Source organism: Octopus sinensis, linkage group LG9, assembly GCF_006345805.1.
Source record: "Octopus sinensis linkage group LG9, ASM634580v1, whole genome shotgun sequence".
Lineage (NCBI taxonomy): Eukaryota > Metazoa > Mollusca > Cephalopoda > Octopoda > Octopodidae > Octopus > Octopus sinensis.
The window spans coordinates 28,782,440-28,804,939 of record NC_043005.1 but is presented as its reverse complement, the minus strand read 5'-3'; the positions used below and the strand labels follow the sequence as shown (position 1 = coordinate 28,804,939).

The window sequence follows — 22,500 nt, the reverse complement described above, 5'->3', positions numbered from 1 at the left end:
GTCAGGCCAAGGTTATTATTGAAATCACTTGTTCAAAGTGCTGTACAGTGGGACTGAACCTGAAACTACAGAGTTGGGAAGCAAACTTCTTAACCACACAGCCATTCTTGCACCTATGACCATTGAAAAGAAGTATTCCAACCACCTCTGTTTTTATAACCAAATTTCATGTTTAACATGGTTCTATCACTGACACTGTTTGTTCATCCAGAGCAAGAAGAATCGGTAAAGATGGTTAAATAAAACCATGAACTCTGCCAGATTAGTAATGTTGTAATTACAGACATACTGAGGCATTAGATTAACTACTGTGCTACCAAATTTCTGATAAAATAACCTACCTTTGTTTCAGTTAATTTTGAAAAGTAATGGCAAGTTTAGTAAAATAAGTTGTGAAACATGGATTGTGACTACTGAGGATATATGAAGATTTGAGAGAAATGAAGCCAGTATGCTCAGTGTGCATATATGACAGTGTAAGCGATTTGAGGGCAAAACTGGGTACAGCAGGCATCTAATGTAGTGTGCAAGAGAGAAGACTGTGCTTGTACGATCATGTAATGTGTATGATGAAGACAGTTGCATCAAGAAGTGCCAAGTTCTAATTATGGAGAGAATTATGGAAGGGGTAGACCCAGGAAGATGTGGGATGAAGTGGTAAGATTGGATCTTCAGGTGCTGGGACTCACAGAGAGGATGACAAGAGACTGAGATTCCTGTGTTTGAGAAGACATGTCAAGCTAAGTAAATATGTGATCATCCTTGCATACAGACATGTCCCCTGCATCCCTTTTCAGCTGAGTTCCTAATCTTGTGGGCTTGTTGGTGCCAGTGCCATATAAAAAGCACCCATGCTGGTGCTATGTAAAAGCAGTTGTGCCCAAGTTGCATAAAAGCACCCTGTACATTCTGTGAAATGGTTGGCATTAGGAAGGCCATCCAACTGCAGAGACCATACCAAAACAGACATTGAGTCCAGGTGGCACTACAGCATGGAAAACTGACGTTAAATGATGATGATGATGTTGGTGTTTGGAACATAAATTAACCTGAAATTTTACTGCGAGGTTTCAATTTAGATCACTTTAAAATGGTATTTGTATCATAGAACTAGGATAATCTCATGTGGGTTGGTATCAAAAGATTTGGTTAAATATATTCTCTAAAGTATCTGTAGCAAACACACACACACACACAAGGGTGCTGTCTACATGAGCTCAACGAGGAATTTACAAAACAGGTGTCCAAGGCTGCGTTCTCATCACTCTCCTGTTAAGTATAATTCTTTAGCACAGCAGCAGCAGCAGTTCAAGACTTGCTACTCATGCAAACTTCTGTATGTTGACCATGTAGTTTTCATAACTGAATCAGTTGGAGAATTAGAGGAAGAAAGTTGCAAATATGGAAGCTGGATATAAAACCAAGGTGCATAAAAGTCAACCTTAGCAAAGACAAAAGTTTTAAAAACAAAACTCTGCTGCAATCTGGAAAGTGGCTGTGTTCTATATGCAGAAAGGGTTATGGTAGAGTTCTTTACAGTGAGCTCTATATAAACTATAAGTGTACAAAAGGTACAGTGGAGTCACAGGCAGGCTGACAGAGAAGGTGAACAGTGGTTGGTTTGTAAAGCCATTCAAAAAATGAAAACTTTCAACTGCTTAGAAGTTTCAGTAGAAGTGGTCGACAGTTTTCCTTACCTTGGTCAGCAGTTCCTGAACATTTCCAGCACAGAACCCATTACATAATTTTCCAAATATCATGGAACTAATATCTATATTTTATGGTCAGCGCCCTCTGCCTAATTTGAATAAGATGTTAATTGGGCAAGTGTCACACTATAGCCCTGGGCCAAATAAAATCTGGTATAGGTACAGGTATGGCTATATGTTTAATAAGTTTGCTTCCCAACCATATGGCACTTTGGGCAGGTATCATGTACAATAGCTTCACGACAACCAGAGCCTTGTGAGTGGATTTGTTAAATGGAAACAGAAAGAAGCCCATCATATATGTATGTGCGTTTCTTGTCGAGATTGTGTGATGGTTGTAAATGAAGTATTTTTCTCAAGAACACAATGCGTCACTCAGTTAAGGAATTGAGCCCACAATTTAGTGATCATGAGTGCAACAGTCTAACCACTTGCCTATGTCCCTTTACATTTCAGTAGAAATATAGTAAGGAAAGCTTTTTGCTGGAAGGTTTCTATTAAGCTCATTTTTAAACCAGAAAATCGTATCCTAGAACCAGGGATAGTTTGAGGTGGATTATTGTTAATTGTATGTGGTGCAGTGTAACAGTCTGGACAATTGTAGTTTGCTTTGCCCAGACTACTTCTGTACATCAGCAGCATCTGGTCAGAGACAAAATAGTCGCTGTTTCTCGGCACTCATGTGATTGACCCATTGGAAAGTAATGATGCTATTGTTCCCATATTGCAATATAAAGTAAAAATAAATAAGCAGATATTTTTATAAAATTGATTTTTTTCAGATACTTGATGAACATTTTTGGCAACATCTCAGCTCCATTAAAACCATTCTCTGAGGGTTTTATTAATATAGGCTTGGCTGCTGTGTGGTTGAGAAGTTCTCTTTTCAACCATCCATGTGGTTTCAGGTTCAGTCTCACTGCACCTTGAGCAAGAAGTGTCTTGCATTATAGCTCTAGGCTGACTGAAGCCTTGTGAGTGGATTTGGTAGATGGAAACTGAAAATACCTGTTGTGTGTGTGTATACATATATATACCTACACATATGTAAAATGGTTGGTGTTAGGAAGAGCATCCAGATGTGGAAACCATGCCAAAGTAAACAGTGGAGTTTGATGCAGTCTTCTGGCTCACTGGATCCTGTTGAACTGTCCAACACAGGCCACTCTGTGTTAAACAGTTCAACATTGGACAATGATGATGTGTGTGTGTGTGGTTTCTTTATATTTTGAATCAGTTGCACAAAAGTGCAGCCGTTTCGAGGCTGTGTGGAATAAATGGTCCCAGACTTGAGAGTCAGGTAAGGTTTAGCATCAGGAAATTAAATTTGACTGTAAATTAATGCCTAAATAATATATTTAGCCAGCCTATGCAAACATGGAAGAATGAACATAAAATGACTGAATAAATCTCTGTTGACTATCTTATAAGTTTTCTAGTTTCATTTTCTTTGTATCCACTGACATTTCAGGAATATATCTTGGTGTGTAGGAACCACTTCCAGTTTTCACAGACACTGATAAGTGAAAGATATTTTGTAGAGTTCAATCTTTGCCATCTTTATCTTCTTTCCAGCTGCTACTTATATAATGGGAGGTAGCTGTATTATCCCCTCTATAACAAAATGCCTGTTCTTGTTCTTCTATCAGATTTTATCCTCTCAGCTCCTCTTGTTCTCAAATGACTGCTCCTCACACTTCATCTATTCTTTTTCTGTCTTGGAACTTACTTGGTAACCTTACTAGGGCTGGTGGCATAAAGAAAGTGCCCAGTACGCACTGTAAAGTGGCTGGTATTAGGAATGGTATCTAGCCATAAGAACTGTGCCAAAGCTGACAATGGTGCTTGGTGCAGCCCTGAAACTTGCCAGATCCTGTCAAATTATCCAGCTTGTGCCAGCATGGAAAATGGACGTTAAATGATGACAATGATGATGATATAAACAGTTCCTCCTCGTGGTAGTGTTTATAAGTTTGAACTATTGAGAGTTGAGTATCTCTAATTACTGTAGATAAAGGGCAGCATGCATTCATGTGATTTAAACTTTGACTGACAACCACAAGTGTGTTACTTTGCACCGTTATATGTTTGTGTATAAGTAAGTGTCTGTGTTTTCTCTCAGTTGCACATTGTTGTTTAATAATAAAACACTTCGGATTTGTAATTGTTAAGCTGTCAACTTCATTGGGAGGGTTAACAATCTGAAGGGTGTTTCAAGTAGATTCTCACTGTAAATGTTAAACACTTAAAACTCAGAGGATCATTGAGAAAATGAATTTTATCTCATATTAACATTCACTCACAACTGCCTCTACCACCACCATCATCATCTTTTTGTTTTGAAACTGGTTAGATAAGTCTGCAATACAGGCACTCTACATCTACAGTTCTGTTTTATCTCACTCGTGCAACCTAGTGTTGAATCTTACATCCACCTGGAAATGACATTGTTTTTTTTTTTCCTACTTGAAATGGAAATGCTATTATATACAGTTTGCTATTATATACATGTGAATTTTTCAAAGTCTTCATCTAAATGTTGGCAAACAGGAACAATCAAGCAACTGGAATGGAATGTCCCAACACTCCATTCCTCAAACTCTCACATAAGAAATTCACACAGTATGTGTTTGGCATTTAAAGACCCACATTTATACAGCTATTTGTCAATCTGTTTATGAAACTTGGTCAAAGATTCCTCTGAGACTCTTGATCCCATTATTACCATATTTCTTTTGAAATACACTGTCTATGCCTTAATTAATTTCGAAATTAACAAAATATTTAGCAGAATACCTTTGTCGTTATTAAGTTGATGTTTGGAGCATACCTTACCATGAAATTCTAGTGGAAGATTTTAATTTAGAACTCTTGAAAGCAAGAAGTTTGTATCGTAAAACCAGAGTTGGTCTCTGGCAGGTTGGTATCAAATGGGTTAGAATACCTAGATCTGTTTCTTTCTAGTACCCCAGATCAACCATCCACCGATTAGAGATGCTAAATGTACAGAAACACTCAATGAAAAAAATTGGACTCTGGAACATAGAGATTATCCAAAAGACAACATTTGATTCTGAAGTGGTCTTCAGCATGACTAAAACAAGTTCAAGAACTAAACTAAATGTCTCATATAGTCATCTAAATATACTGCCCCCTATTTCATTACCATCCATCATTGCACGTATTACATTCACTGTTTCACTGCCGTACACTATCACATATTTCACATGTCGTGTAGTCCTCTACATTCACTGTCTGTGTTTCACTACTATACACCATTGCACATCTTGCATAGAACACATAAACTCCTCAACATTCAGTGCCCATGATTCACTACCATACACTATCACACACCTGAATATATATATATATATTATATATATATATAAACTTACTGTTAACAAAAGTCGGGATGTGTGGCATTCAGTCACTCAATAAATGAAAAATGCATTAAATACTAAAAAACGTACACATAGGACAGACACAGAGGGGCCCTAATTCTTCATCAGTTATTGACTGAAATACTAATACAGTTTCAAAAAAATTGGAGTCAACAAGAAGGAGTACGGTTGGACATTTATTTTCAATCACTACAATTGTTTCTATGCAATGTAGTTCTCCAGGCATGCAGGTACTTGATTATGTGACTGTTTCCCTGCATTATGAGATCTAGTTGTTTCATCAGGCGATATGTAAATATTATCTCTGAAAGTTCAAATTCTTAGCTTCAAGCGCATCCTCCCTGTCTGTTGTAGTAACCACTGAGTTTATCAAGATATGTTGTTGACGAAGGACAATTTTTTTCAGTTATCTGTTCACATTCGGCAAAAGCCCAAACGCAAACCTGGAAGTACGTATAATGCTACTACTGGACAGCACAGGGTGAAATCTGAAGGTGGACCAGCTTTATACTGTACTCTACTATGTTCTTAATGAACACATGTTCATTCTCTACAAACATTTGATGGAAAACATTCAGAGTATTGATTGTTTAGTATTACCACTCGACTTGTTCAGTCAACTGTGTCAGCCTTGACTTACTACACTAAACATTGTCACTTAATGCTAACACACAGATGTAGAGGGAACCTACAAAAATTTCTAACAACCAGTCATGTGATTATCCTCTACCAATCAAACTCTATTCAAAACATACTATTTTGAGTCATGAACTCCCTATAGAAATAGGGCAAGCTTAAAACATTAGTCAGAAGTAAACTGTAAACTGTAAAACCGGTTAAATCTTTGAATATAATAATAATAATAGAAAATATTTTAACTATTCTCAGTGCATTTTCAACTTATATTTTTCCTATATTTCTACCTGTGTTGAATAAAATAACTTTGTTTTCTATATATATATACACATACATACATATATATATATATACACACACACACACACACACACATACATGCATACATACATATATACACTCACATATACGCAGTAGTACCTTGGTTTTTGAACAACTCTGATCATCTATATATAAATATATATCTATATTGATATAGATATATATAAAGCACGATATATTCATGATCAGAGGCGTTCATAAACCAATGTACTACTGTGTGTGTGTGTGTGTGTGTATATATATATATATATATATATATATATATGCATGCATATAGTTCTCGACATTCACTCTGCTATAGTATCATATCTTACTCTATTTTTCTTTTTCGGGAAAAAACCTTTTATGTATTTCAAGTTTCTTTAGAAACTGAAGCATCTGTTTCTCATACTAAACATTTTTTAGAAGTTAATAAATTAATTGCTAATAGTTTAATGTAAATCTTACTAGATATTAAAAGCCTCAATTTGGAGACAGACAAAAGAGCAATAGAACCATTTAAATGATTTGAACCTGATAGCTTTTGGTTGTTGATGACTTCTAGATACATAGTTCAAATCCCATATGCATACGTTTTTTGGGTTTTTTTTTGGTTTTGTAAAATTGTTGCTTCAGATATTTTTGTAGATTTTAGAAATAAAAGTGTAAATGAGCATAATATAAAATTACTGTGTGATGTCTGTTTTGTTGTACATTGCTACTTCATTTTTTCTGTTTCTATTGACTAACTATGAGCAGTTGATTGAATTGTTAGCGTGGTATTTCATTTCTGCCCTTCGCCCTCTAACTACAAATTCTGCCGAGGTCAGTTTTCCCTTTTGTCATTCAGGGTTTGATAAAGTACCTGTTAAGTACTGAAGCTGATGTAATTGACTGATACTGCTGTCTCTCAGGTTTCCTCAAACAGGACGGTATGGCTCGTAATCACGAAATATTTTCTCAGTGCTTGCTTGTGCTTTAAGGATGGATGTCTAAACTACACAGGCTGGTTGTGCAGTTAAGAAGCTTACTTTGCAATCACATGGCTTTTGGGTTCAATCCCTGTACATGTCACCTTGAGTAGGTGTCTTTTGCTATAGTCCTGGGTCAACCAATGTCTTGTTAGTGAATTTGGTTGATGGAAACTGTGGTGGAAGCCTGTGATGTGTGTGTCTGTATCATCATCATCATCATCGTTTAACGTCCGCTTTCCATGAATGACCATGGGATTGCACCTAGAAAGTTACCCTCTCAGGCACAAGTCCAGGCAAGGTTGTTTATGGAAGACCAGCAGTTGCCCATCCATACCGGCCTCCCCTCTCTATGCCACCAGTGTTATCTAAGGGAAAGGCAAAGGCCGATACAGCTTGGCATCAGTAACATCGCAACTCATTTCTACAGCTGAGTGAACTGGAGCAATGTGAAATAAAGTGTCATGCTCAAGAACACAACATGCAGTCCAGTCTGGGATTCGAACTCACAACCTCATGATCGTAAGCTCGATGCTCTAACCACTGAGCCATGCGCCTTACATATATATGTGTGTGTGTGTGTGTTTGAACACCTCTCAATCACTTGACAACCAGCATCAGTTTGTTTATGTCCCTGTAACTTAGTGGTTCCAGCAAAAGAGACTGATAGAAAAACTATCAGACTCAAGAAAAATATGAGTAAGGTGGTGTCCCAGCATGGCTGCTGTCCGATTACTGAAAGAAGTAACAGAAGATAGAAGTATTATTCTTGCAAGGAACAGCAGTCCTCAAGTATTATTATCTTTGAAAGACATAGTGATGGAACAATGCCATGTAAATTCTATAATAAAAAGTGATATATATGTGTAGCACATTTGTCATTGTGTCTGGCATAAAATTATTGAGTATACTTATTTTTCTCACACTGTCCATGTTGCTAAAACTCAATGTCAAAACAGACATCTCTAAAGCTGCACCAATTCGTTCAGAGTTGCTCCTATTATTCAGTGTCCAAGTGCTGAAACTTGTTTTAAACTTACTTCAAACATTAAGCTAATGATAACAGTTATTTGACAACAAATAATAGTTTGATTGATTTAAAGTGTGTTGGCCTAGAAAATGTAATGATATATGAACTCGTTTATTACATGTTGAGTTGGCAGGTGACTGGCTTCTGTTTTATAGTGTTAAACTAAAGTAAACTGTAAAATAACATTTATCACTCAAGAAAGTTGTTTATTCTTAAGGGATGTTTTTAAAAATAAAACGAAGAAGTCTATACACTTTGTAGAATATGAATGGAAATCAATGAGACAGTATTAACAGATCTGTATGTCTGTCTATCCATCTATCCATTCACACACACACACACATTCAACAGATGTTTCATATTTCTGAGTTCTAATATTTCTTATTGATTATCCTGTTAATAATATATAATAATAACAACAATAATGACTCCTTATATTGGTCATTTTGTTGAGGACAATAAAAAGGACAAGAGAAGTAAATACATAAAAAAATAATCTGGTTTATATTGAGTAAAAAGAAGTATGTTAAGAAAAAATGGTTTAACCTTTTAGCATTTAAATTGGCAAAATCCGGCCAAAATATTCAATGTATTTTATGTTCAAAGTAACCAGATGCAGCCTCTTACGCATACCCTACGATGTCATCCTAAAAATAAAGAATCAAAATCTTGAAGCTATGAGACAAAACATAATCATTTCAAAGCAAATGTGAGTAAATAAGGATTACATTTAACAGAATAATCTGAATCTTAAAGGATTAACAATAAAGGATTATAACAAAAGAAAAAAGGTTTCCCAGTTGAGGGGAACTAAATTGAGGTGAATTGCACATATGACTAGATTAGTCTCTTACATATCTAAGGCATCTAAAGTACCTTCTCCTTCTCTCCATTTCCTTCCTCTCACTTACCAAAGCATGCTCTGGATAGATGCATTCAACCTTGCCAGTCTTGCTACTTTCACCCATGTTTAATTAGATACATGTGAAGGAAGTGCCTCCCTATTTTAATCTTTCTCTTCAAGTGGTACTTTAAGAGGTTGATGAGAGCTTGGCCAGGAAGGATTAATACTTGTTCTCAAGGCTTTCAAATGAGTTCACCATGTTGTTTTGCCATGTCCACTAAGGAGAGAAAAAACTAGCCACCCTTCTCTGCCAAGGAAAGGTGGTATGTCCATACAGACTGGACATCTAGACCAATTCATCCTGCATCCTACATGTAATAGCAGCTGTTTGACACATTGAATGATGTCATACTAGATGGTTTTGTCCTCCTGTATCATTTGGACAGGTTTGGCTATTAGCACTTCTTTGGAGCTTGTCACAAACTGATAATACCTCCCAGTCATAGCACTGTTATGCTAAGGACTTTTGGAAGTTGTCCATAGTCCCCGACTTGTTCTCTTGAAGTGACTGTTCAAAATGTTTTTATCAATGCCCACAGCCATTCTCAGACCATCATATCTTCCCTCTGTAGAATATGAGTTTTTTTTTTTACTGTTAACTGTGTTGTCCACTGAGTAGATTGCCTTGATGAACACCTGGAAACATTCCAGATGCCAAATGCTCAATCTTGATCTGAGCTTGGTTCAAAATTGTAACTTGATCAATGACACAAGTTTCAGAAGGGAGTGTCACATGAAGAGCACTCCAAATAGTTCTCTTTCATTTTCATTGTTTTCATCATCATTGAAGTTGTCCATATATTTCTGGTTAACCTCACTGTGTGCCTGCACATCATCAGTGATAGCATCCTGGGACCATCACAGAGTGAGTATTGGGAGCAGATGAATTTCCTGATAAGTGGAATCTTTCCCTTCCATAAGCAGAAATGCATACATGCTACTCTGGTTAGATGTTTCTTCAGAAAAGGTACAACAATCACATGTTGGGTGATATAGGCATTAGTGACTTCTGCTTGATCTTTCAGGAAAAGCTTCCTCTTGGCACATTTCTGTGTGAGAATGGTTACCCTGCTTGCAACTACTTTGCAGTTCTTATTCATGGAATGGAATTCTGGTTTGAGTCACCCTGAGCACCTTGACCAGGTCCTCAGATCAGTGATAGAAATCACTTTTGGTCAGCATGAATTTTTCTCTGCACATGCTGTGTTGCAAGCCCACCAGTTTATCCCTGTTGATGTATGCTCTTGTACACCCCTGGTATTCCTCTGCTATAGTGTTGACTGCTTTTAACTGTGAAGTCTCTGATACAATGACAGTGATGTTGTCTGTGTATGAAGACATGACGCTCCTGTGATTCAGTTCAGGTACGATGCCTTTCAAAGTCTTTATCTTCTGTAACAATGACTACAATACCAAAACATTCAGGAATGGGAAGACTATATCCTTAACAGATGAAGCATTCAATGCTGAATGGTTCTGAGAAGTGGCCATTTAGTTTGACCACCAAACAGAGCCTGCTGTACATTGCAGTGATCCAACATCTGAAGAGAGGATTGAAACCAGCTGCTTCAAGGACAACTGCCAGACACCAATAGTTGATTCTGTTGAGTACTTTGGACTGATCCAAATTGACCAGAACCCTGCCAAAGCCTGATCTATTTTCAACCCACTCTATAATGCATTACATAAGGTATAGGTTGTTGTGGATCAGTCTACTGGGAAAAAGACCACTTTGCACTTCCCTAGCTACACTCTCAATGCTAAATGCCAGCCTCTTGGCAAGTAGCTTTGCCACAATCTCTAGCTGTGTATGAGACTGAGTTTGAGACTGAAATTTTAAATCACATTCTTCTTACTTGAATCCTTCCTCATCAGCGTCATCAGTCGCCACCTAACTTGACTGGGAATGCTATCGACATTAGATGGCAGCCAAAACAGGAACAAACAAGTCTGGCATGTGGAAAGAGAGTTTGTAGAGTAGACCATCAAATTTTGATGATCTACACCTCGGAGTCTCAACATGTCAGCTGAAATTGACTTTTTGCAGCACTTAACAGTCATGGTAAACCATTGTGGTAGACATCAAAACTGCCCCCTGTTTTCACTTTACCATTCATTGAGAACAATTCAGCAAAACGGTACTGGAATATCACACTCCTTTGCTTGGGAATGGAGAGCTTGCACCCACTGTGGTATGACATGGATAAAATTCTGGCTTTGATGCCACACTACTCTTCCACCACCTGGCCCCATTGAACAGTTTTTGTACTTTCATGTTTTCATGCACCTTAGCATGGATAATGCATCCTTTGCAATTCACCTTGAACAAATGATTAAAGCCACTCACTGGCACATTCTTTGCAATACCCCTTACACAAACTTCTAAACAACAAGCTAATTCCTTCTATATTCTGTTATTCTCTGTTGCTACCTATTTACTAAATCTAACTGATGTTATTCTAATTTTCACTCTTGCATGGCTCACCAGCTGTTGTTGATGGTGGTATCTGTCTATTCCTGCTTAACTGATTCAATGATTTAGTCTCTGAAATGTTTCTGTACTGGAAAGGATGCACTTAGTATTCAGAAACCAAACCCCTGTCTGTTGGTCTGTTCTAAGTTGACTATAGAGGTCATGAGTTTGTTGTAGCTATCAAAAACTGTGGATAATTTATGTTAATCTTGTTAATCTAATGGAAATTCACTCTGAACATGAACTAGATGATGATCTGCTGTGAGTAGGCCAAGTCCATATCGGTATATTTGGCAAATGAAATATATCAAACAGTTGGAAGTGCTTGTGAAGATTTGCAACCCCTTCTATGGGCCACACCCACACAATCAATTCGTGTCGCTTACTAACATTAATCGTTGAGATATTCTTAGAGATATCTCCAGTTGTCTGAAGAAATCTGGCTTGCCCTTTTCAGTTGAGGTCTAAACGACCACTAATCTTACAGTCCTCCGACAACTGTTCTGCTGCTCATGTCTAGACCTTGCTTCCAAGCTGACCCCAGGCCATGCACATTCACACACCTCACTCTCAGCATAGTTATGCTAGTTTGAATTAAAAAAAAAAGAAGGTCACTTACCTTGATTCTCAAGAAACCTGGATGTTCTGGACCTCTCTACTGGTGAATATTTTCAAAAAGTCCTTTTAAAAGCCTTTTGTTCATTATTTACTTAAAAATTTCAACTAGCTGAGAATTTTTCCTGAATTGATTTTTAAATGTGTGCGGACATTCTTATCAATAATCTGTCCTTTGGGGTTTTGAGGATTTCATCCTAAAATTCCTTTCCCTCTGCCTCAATTTTGTTTTTATTTTGATACACATAATCCATCAATTCACTGTTTTTGTTCACAACAGTGAAGTTGATGGATGTATTTTGCATACAGTTTGAAATAGTTTGTTGTTTACGCAGTTTCATTATTGATTGTTTCTTTGTTTTCTTTTTGATGATGTTGTGGTTGTGAATTGGGCTGCAGTTGTGGTTTCTGTGTTTGTTTTTGCTGTGTTCTTGGAATAGGGATATGTACCCTCCCTGTATTTTGTATGCTTCCTTTTGTGATTGTAATCCAAGTTTTGGCCTACTCTTCTCTCTCCATGTCATTGCTGTTGTTGGTTTGGGGAGCAGGACATTCAGAGGAAGCTTGCTTTTCCATGGGAGCCATGAGTAAACGCTTTCATTGTTTTCATTTGGGTGTGAATGTTGGAGTCCTTAGTGCTTCTACTGGACTTTGTGTTTGTGGTGTTGGCTGCAGTGGACAGTTTGTCTTTTTTTGAGGGCAGAAAGCCTTTAAGTGACATCTGGCTTTCTACCCTCTACTATCACTGACAAGTAGCACTCATCTGGGAGGTCTATCAAATCAGGTACTTTGTCAATATATGTTTGGTTTTCATACCTTTTTACCATAAGAGAAAAGTTTCTCAACAATAACTGCAGTGAATTTGTATGAAGACATACAACAACTGAGGACAACCCAAGGAAGAGGAAAACAGGAACAAGTCATACCATTTATAGTGACACACAACCCATGTCTCAAGAATATCTTCAACATTACCAAAGCAAACCTACCAATCATTGCTCAAAGTAATGAATTAAAAGATATAATCAGAGATTGAACTATGGCTCTTAGTAAAAGACAGCCTAAAAATATTTTAAAATTATTAACAAAGGCAAAGTTTGACCTTAGCAACAAAGACCAATCATTCACTGTATCTAAATGCAATGATAACCAATGTGGCACATGCCAATTCATGCATACCGGCCAATATATGAACACAAAAACTAGAAAAATATTCATAAACACAAATATGATTTGCAAAAGTAGAAAATTAATTTCCTGCTTCAAATGCCCGAATTATGAAGAACTATATGTGGGTCAGACTGAAAATGCACTATCAGAATGTTCTCGTGTGCACTGGCAGCAAATTAAAGACCCAGATGTCCTTCAGATACCTTTGAGTAACTATTTAGCAACATGTGGTTGGAAAATATTTATATTTCCATTCTACAAACTACACAGTCCTAGTGAAATGGAGAGAAAAATCAGAGAAAAGAACTTCTTTAATAAATTCCAGGTTTCTTGACATGTTCAACAAGCTATGACGCCTAAATCAAACACCAGTCAATTTAAAGTAATTTAGTAAAGCCTCACACTGATTGGTCAGAATACAGTTTGCAAAACATAACATTCTGGAGCCTATACAAATGTATTTGAGGCACACATCTTAGCTATTTTGCTACAGTTGTAAATTGTAAAACATAACTGTCACCTCTACTACATGAACCTGAAGATTGCATAGTTTAATGCATGAAAATACGAGCTCAATCAGAACGGAAATTTAATATTCTATCATTTCATTATATTATTATAAGATTGTAAATAAAACGTGAAAATCAGAGAGTTGGAATTTCTGTGAGTTATATATATACAGGGGTTAGACAAAATAATGAAAACACCTAGCATCATAGCATCATAATTTTGAAATATCTGTAAAGGCATCAAAAGCTTGTTTATTTTTGTGTTTTGATTTATTATTAGTGTTGGTTAAAATGTTTTACTAAAATTGCTTCTTTTCAGATATCAGTTTCTTTTCAGATATCATCAGAAGAAAGTAATTAACATTCATTAAAATGACAGATATATCAGACTTTCAAAGAGGTCAAATTGTTGGTACTCATATGGCAGGCGCTAGTGTATCAAGAAGTACTGTCTCGAAAGTAATGACAGCCTTTGAGAAAGAGGGAAAAACCTCCTCATCGAAGCAAAACTTCAGAAGAAAATCAAAACTTTCAGATGGGGATCGTCGGACTCTTACACGAATTGTTAGAAAGGATCACAAAAGTAGAACTCCCAAAATTACTGCAGAGCTTAATGACCACCTCGAGAACCCAGTTTCTCCTAAAATTGTTCATCGGGAGCTGCACAATACCAGATTTCACAGGAGAGCTGCAATCAGAAAACCACTACTTTCAAAAACAAACATTGCAAAGTTTTTAGAGTAGAGCAAAAACCTATAGAATTGGTCCCTAGAGCAGTGGAAGAATGTTATTTTCTCAAATGAGTCATCTTTTACCTTATTTCCGACCACTGGCCAAATATATGTGTGGAGACGGTCAAAAGAAGCATTTGACCCAGACTACCTTCTTCCAACTATTAAACATGGAGGAGGATCTGTGATGATCTAGGGAGCGGGGGCTATATCTTGGAAATCCGCCAGCACAATGGTTTCCCTTCATGGCACAATTAATAGTCAAGACTATTTAAGCATTTTATCTGATCAAATTCATCCTATAATTACAGAACTGTTTCCATAGGGAAAAGAAATCTTTCAGGATGATAATGCACCAATTCACATAGCTAAAGTTGTTACTGAATGGCACGAAGAGCATTCTATTGAAGTGGAACACCTTATCTGGCTACCACAGTCCCCAGATCTCAATATTATTGAACATTTATGGTGCATTTTAGAAAAACAAGTAAGGAGTCGATATCCTCCATCATCACTACAAGAACTGGAGACTGTTTTAGCTGAAAAATGAACAAAAATTCTTTTGGAAACAATTCAAACTTTGTATGATGAGTCCATACCTCATAGAATTCAAGGTGTAATTATGGCCAAAGGCGGTCCTACCCCATATTAAAATAATTTAAAAAAATAATTTTAAGGTGTTTCCATTATTTTGTCCAACCCCTGTATGTGTGTTTGTGTGTGTATATATATATATATATATATATATATATATATATATTTTTATAAGAATGCCATATTAGTATGGTGATAACTAATATTTTCCGGGAACGCTGCCGTTGTTCTCTTTTAGAGAGACTTAGTAATTTTATATATATATATATATATATATATATATATATATATATATATATATATAATATATATATATATGTGTGTGTGTGTACTTGTGCCTTTGTTTTGATATTGTAAACAAGTGCCACAGTTATACAAGTGGTGTCATTCATTTTCAATCTTCCATGAAAACATGTCAAGTCATAGGGAAATAGTATCTTATTTGGAAAGAAGTGAGTCTGGTAACAAGAAGGACATCTGGAATACCTGCCTCAATGAAATGAATTCCCTCTGACCCATGCAGGCATGGAAAAGTGCATGTTAGCACAACGATGATACTATATAAATACATGAGCCATATATACTGTCTTGGTGTTTCTTCAGTGTCAAAGATATTTCCAAGGTTTCTTCAATGTTGTTGATATTTCCATTTTCTATGACTGTCCCTTCCAGTGTTTCAGAAATTGTTGGGCACAGAATCAACACTCCATTTACCAAGATTTCCCTTGTCCCTGAAGTTATTATCAAGCTCTTTCTTTTCTCCTAATTCTTTATCCTTTGGCTTGTTGATGTCAAATATGGCTGACACCAATGGCTCCTCTCTGCATACTTGCCTCCTGTTCTTAGAGTCTTCAGCTTTGTTTTCCCAGTGGTTAAATTGGATGTTGACCAAGAGAATGATCTTCATAGTCACAAAAGTATTTCTTTGGTACACTAGCAATGATCTTCTGTAAATTCAGAGTACATAGTGTAATTAATTTGGGTATTCTTGTGTCTGGGATTCTTTTTAAATACCCTTATCATCAAAGTTGGTGTTTATCAATGATAGTTTGGATTCTTAGATATTTTGTTCTTGCCAATGCTTTGTTGTTTGTGGAATGGCAATCTCATTTATGTCCAGGATTGATTGTAGTTTTGCATGAGGAAGTCTCACTAGTCTATGTCGTTGACGTTGAAACACAATCCACCTGTCACAGCCAGAGAGCAGTGTGAAAAGCACAACAGCCTGACACATCAGAACTTTCATTCTGAGACTCAGTCAGTATTGAATGAAATTTGCAAGTGCTCATTTCTCTTTTTATTTCCACAATAGCATCTGTGTGTGTGTGTTTCTCTTCTAATGAACCATTTAACTTTTAGGATTTCATTCTCAATCTATCAGTCTCTTCTAACTATCTATCATTAATCTTTTATAATGGCAACTATATCTTATCTCTTGTAGTACAAACCAGAAACATGTGAAGAGGTGGCTGAAAATGGAGACCAGGTGTTTGTACATTACACAGTAAGTACAGATTTCTTGAATTCTAAATATTTTCTTGCTTATCTTTTTCGATACCAACTTACCCAAAACTATCCTGATTTTGTGAAACTACTTTCCTGTTTTAAACTAATCTAAATAAAGTTTTTCCATCAAAATTTCATGCTATATTATATTCCAAACACCAGATAATTAATGACAAAGTTATTTTTATTAAATATTCTTTATTAGTTTCAAAATTTATTAAAACAAAGGCAGCACATTTCACCAGAAATTTAGTTATGAAATATCAAGCGAGAAGATCCATCCATCTCAGCAGAATTGAGGCTGTCATGCCTTCCCCCACAACTTCTGTTTTCTTTGCTTCCTGCTACACTGAACTGACATCCTCTCTGTCCAACTCACTCCCTATCTCTAATCATCTTCCACACTATTTTTTTCACTCAGTTCACTTCCTACTCCGTCTCATATTCACGTTGGACCTGGAGCTCATGTCTCTATTTTCTCTCACTTTCCAGGTGAGCAAGCCATGTGTTCACCTCTTCAGCAAGACACCTGCCTCTCTCCCTCCATCATAGTTTCTTATTTCTCCAGTTGAGAGATCTTATCCTACAAGTACTTGGTGACCTTACCAGTGCTGGTGTCACATAAAAAGCACCCAGCACACTATTAATTGGTTGGCATTAGAAATGGCATCAAGCAGTAGAAACCATTCCAAAGCAGACATAGAATCTGGTACAGCCTGCTCAGTCATCTGTTCTTATTGAACCATCCAACCCATGCCAGCATGGTGAAAGGAATGCTAAATGATGATGATGAAAAATAAATACATAATGTTGTGGAGACTTCTTTATTCAGTTGTTGGAGATAGTCAACACCTCTCGCTTGTGTCATCTTCATATTCTGATAAAACCATGAATTTTTTTTTTACTGTAATGCAAACTAACTTTTATTATAGGTCTGTTGGATCAGGACCTACCTGAGACTACACAACAACTGAGTAGACTAGATCCATGTTTTAAGACATTCTCTAAGTCTGTTTGTTCATTGAGCCATTATTATTATTATTATTATGACATAAGATTTTTGAGGTTGTTCTTTAAAAATTATGACTGAATATTGAGTCCCTTCATCTCCTTTCTTTTCTCTTTATCACAAGTTGTTGTTGTTATTATACACCTGTTTAACTTTATCTTTTAGGGATACCTGGAGAATGGCGAAATATTTGACAGTTCAATAAAACAGAATAAGAACCCTGTAGAATTCATATTAGGAGAATCAATGGTTATTCCTGGTAATACTTCATTTTTTAAATTCTTTAATAATCTTATTTTTTTACCATAGTTTGCAGCATGGTAGATACTGCATCATGGAATATGTTCTCTGATTTTGAAAATGTAATTCTTGGAAGAAAAATGTTTATACTTACCATTATGTTTGTATATGTATATATATATATGTGTGTGTGTGTGTGTGTTTGTAAGTGTGTCATGAATGTAGCCATGTGTTGACATCATGTAATGGTTGTAAACAAGCATCATGGTACAAATGATGTTCATTTCCAGTCTTTCATCGGAAATATTACCTTGCTTGGACACCGGTGAGGGTTGGCAATAGGAAGAGCATCTGGTTGTAGAAACTCTTTCACAAATTCTGTCAAGCCTGGCAAAAGTGGATTTTAAACGATAATGATGATAGACTTGTTCACATGAGTGGGCAGTGTTCAGCAAGCATACACTAAACACTTGTTATCAGATAAAATTATCAGGCAAACCAACAGAGTGCTCATGTTTGGTATTGAATGGGATCACCAGACAATGGCCACCTCCCTGGTGATCTGCTGCTGGGTAATATATTATTGTAGTACACAACACAATGCTCTTTGCTTTGTGATTATTCTTTTAATTAGCGAGTAATTGTAATTATATCAACAATATTAGTTAAATAAAATGTTTTAAAGCATAGAAAATAATTGCAATTGCTAAGTTATGAAATGACACCTTTCATTTTCTTGGGTCTAACTGATTTCAGTTAGACTCAAGAAAACCACAGCAGTAACTTCTCAACTGTCATCATGGAAGTTGCATGGTAATTTTCAAGATTTTGTTTTGCGGCAAAATTTCATCTTCCATGCCAAAAAATATGGTTTTGTATGAAATTCTTTGGTGAAACAACTTCTTTGTAAAATAAATTAACTCCTGAGTAAAATATACTGATTCTCTGGGAAAATAAATATCCCATAAAATTTATTCCCTAGTAAAAAGAATTAACTCCTTTAGAAAAGTAAATTAACCCTCTTCGGAATTTAAATGATTATGAGCCAATGAGGAAGGAACCCTCTATATGGTTATTTGACTTGCTAGAAATAGCAGTAAAATCTTCTTGTGGCCCCTTAAAGAAAACAATAAGGACTGTATAAAGAAGAACACTGAATCTGTGAGATTGGTGATAAACAACATTTTTATTCTTCCTGTAAACAAAAAGTAAATATTCTTGTTATTACGAACAACAAAACATTGAGAGTTTGACTTATTGATTTTGGTGTGATTTCAATGACAAAGTGGTTGGTGCCAGTGTTGCTGTCAGCATTCGTCATTGTTTAGCTGCTGTCAGCTTGCATCAACAGCTGTTCGCCACCTGTCTGCCATCTTGTCTTTGCTGTGTTTCTCGTTAAGCAGCTAAAGCATGTTGAGTTTATAATCACAGGCTCAGAAAGAAGCCAAAAGATGAAATCATTGCTGGAGTCTATTCCACGTGAAGTCGTGCTTGGTTATATTTTTTTATCACATGGGTAATATTCTAGCAAATCATGACATTGGGTGTAGCGATCTGACTGCTGAATATTCCTGTCACTGTATAATGTAGTTCAAGATAGCTATAAAATGCTGGGGTAGTCATAGTTGGAATGTCTTTCATCATAGAAATTCTTTTATTCTTTGGTTCAAGTCACTGGACTGCTGCCATGTTGGAACACTGCTTTCCAGGATTTTAATTGATCAGCGATTGTTTTAGTTTGGTGCTTATTTTATTGATCTCTATTTGTCAAACCACCGAGTTAGGAGACATAAAGGGACACAACACCTGTTTTTAGCTTGTAATCACACACACACATATCTTCTTGCTGGGTCAGGAGGAAGTACCAGTGCCAGACCCTTCAAGACAGCTGAGATTGATGTCTTTGATATTTCTCTTGAACTTTTCTAAGACAACATTTGTGGGTGAGACATGAACATGGAGGGAATTTTAGATGGTTGAACTTCTGGGAAGGGAAGATTGGACATAATTATTAGTGTGGGGATTGGACACAACAAAGATAAGTATGCAGCAGCAACACCATCTTAGATAAGGGAGTAAACACCATTGTAGGCCTCACTTCAGCTTTGTAGAGTATCAATAATTGTTGGAGGCTTCTGTAGAGTTTGTTGACCAAATTTCACTCATAAGGTCAACCTGAAGCTACAAGAGATGATATTTGCCCAAGGTGCCATGCAGTGGGATTGAACCCAGAACCATCATATAGTTGCAAAGTGAACTTCTCAATCATACAGCAATTCCCATAGATAGTTCTGTTTAATCAGGCTTTACCTTTGGCTAAACAACAACTAGTATACCAGTTGGGAATTTATCTTGTATCTGAAGAAGAAAACAATACTATCACCTGATGTAGAGCAAATCAGAGGCTTTCCTACTTTTGTACTTAATTGCTCTTACCAAAATGGACTTCAATTTTCATTCTGCTAGGGTTGATCAATTTTTATTTTATCATTAGTGCTTACACACCATTAAATACTGGGTCATTAGATTTTGCATTGTCTGCATCACATTTCTAGTGACATCTATTGATTCCTTTCTCAGCCTTCCTTGAGGGTGTTAGCATCTTTTGTTTTCAATCACAGTATGAACATTTTGTAAGAGGCGGCAGTTATTTCAACCAACAATCATTGATCAATGAAATGGGTACCAGTAATACACTGAAGATCGTTATTACTTTCTAAAGTCAGATAATGAGCTGGCTTAATGAACATATAAAGTGCTGTTCCATTGATGAAGACTGGGTGTTCGGTTTTATTTCTGTCACATTGTTAAGAATATGAAAAAGATATTCTGAGTGAAAGATAGAGTTAAAAGAATTGTGTTGAGATAAGCATGAACCAAAATAGCATTGCTAACTTGGATTCTCCAATGCTTACCACCTTAGAGTAGATATTTAGGGTTCCACCAGTACCTTACCATTATAATATAGATAGAAAGGATTTCACCAGAACAATATTGCCACAATGTTGCAAGTGCTATGGTTTTACTAGCACCTTACCACCACTGTGTATTATAGGTACTAGGTTTCCACCAGCACCATGTACAGTGGAGACACTAGGGCCCTCTTGTAGATTACTTCACTGTACAATGGAGATACTAAGGGCTCTGGCAGATTACTCCACTGTACAGTGGAGATACCAGGGTCTTCTGGTGGATTAACCTTCAATGCAGTTGAACAATTGATCCCAATCAATTGAGATTCACAGTACAGGTTGTACTATTCATCCTTTCAATTGCTGTATGCAAAATGTGAGCTCTGTTCAGGATCATTTAGTAGGTTATCCCACTGTACAGCAGAGATTTTTGGTAGATTATCTCCCCACTGTACAACAAAGATACTTGGATATTCTGGTAGATTAGTCCCACTGTATAGTGGAGATATTAAGGTTCTCTGGTAGATTACCCAACAGTTCAGCAGTAGATTACCCCATTTATACATTGGGGATATTGTTGCACTTATGTACCCGCTCTGTGTGTAACAATCTGAATTTGACAGACTCTCAACAATTTTCTTTTTCTTTTCAGGTTGGGAACAAGGAGTAAAAGGAATGTGTGTTGGGTAAGTATTTTATATATGTAGTAGTTTAATAACATGGCCTGTTACTATTTACTTCCATTCTTTTACATTCACCATTCATCTAATTGTATTTAAAGTGTTAATTCAGACAACACTACACATGTGGGTGTTCTTTAATCATACAGCATATATCACATTCTGGAGTACATCATTCTGATAAGCAAAGCTTTAGTTTTCAGTACTCATCTTTGACCCAGCTGTTCCCCTTTTCTCTTCCACCTATTCTATGACTGTCTTTGCTCTGTCAAACTTCGCTCATTAAGTTTGCTTTTCTATCACTTGAATTTTAAGGACTTGTAAAGGTTGTATGCAGCACCCTACTATATCAGATGAAATCTGGTACATGGCTGTATAATTAATAACTTTGCTTTCCAACTATATGGTTTTGAGGGTCATTTCCACTGCATGGCATTGTGGGCAGGTGTCTACTATAGTCACAGGCCAATCAAAGCCTTCTGAGTGGATTTGGTAGTTGGGAAGCAAGCTTCTTAAACTATCTGTGCACATGCACACGTGTGCATGTGTAGTTCACTTACCATCCAAATGATTTTGGGTTCAGTCACACATTGATATTTCTCCTATAGTTCTGGATCAACCAAAGTATTGTGAGTGGATTTGGTAGAGGGGAAACTGAAAAGAAGCCGTTTGTGTGGGTGAATTTATTTCCCTCATGTACAAGTGTTTGCTCACTTAGCTATCACAAAAGCATTTCTAGGCCCCTTGATATGTTTTGACATTAGAAAATTACTATTTGTAAATCTCATAACTAGAGATATTCAGCAACAGTACTTTGGAGTAAAGATTGTTTGTCAACATAACATGGCAGTCCTGGTTTAGGACGAATGTTGCTGTAATTTAGCCCCAGGAGACAGTCTCCAGCTGGCTATACGACACGATCTGTGTCCTTATATTTTCGAACATGTATGATTTTTATAAACAAAAATCTTGTTCATGCAGTGTTGTTTGTTTCTGGTTCTCCATGTAAACATGTCCAGGCTGTTTGCTGTTCAATAGACTTGAAGATTATTACCCCAATTGTTTCCAAATGTATATTCATAACCGGAAGGGCATCTGATTATAGAAAAG

General features: G+C 36.5%; 1 protein-coding gene across 1 annotated transcript in view; it reads left to right on the top strand.

The window, feature by feature from the left end:
- Positions 1 to 22,500, top strand: part of LOC115215898 (FK506-binding protein 2) — a 43,280-nt gene that overhangs the window by 10,316 nt on the left and 10,464 nt on the right. Inside the window, exons 2-4 of the mRNA XM_029785251.2 lie at positions 16,485 to 16,547; positions 17,724 to 17,817; positions 21,363 to 21,396. Coding sequence (XP_029641111.1) covers positions 16,485 to 16,547; positions 17,724 to 17,817; positions 21,363 to 21,396 — 191 coding nt within the window. The remainder of the gene's footprint in view (positions 1 to 16,484; positions 16,548 to 17,723; positions 17,818 to 21,362; positions 21,397 to 22,500) is intronic.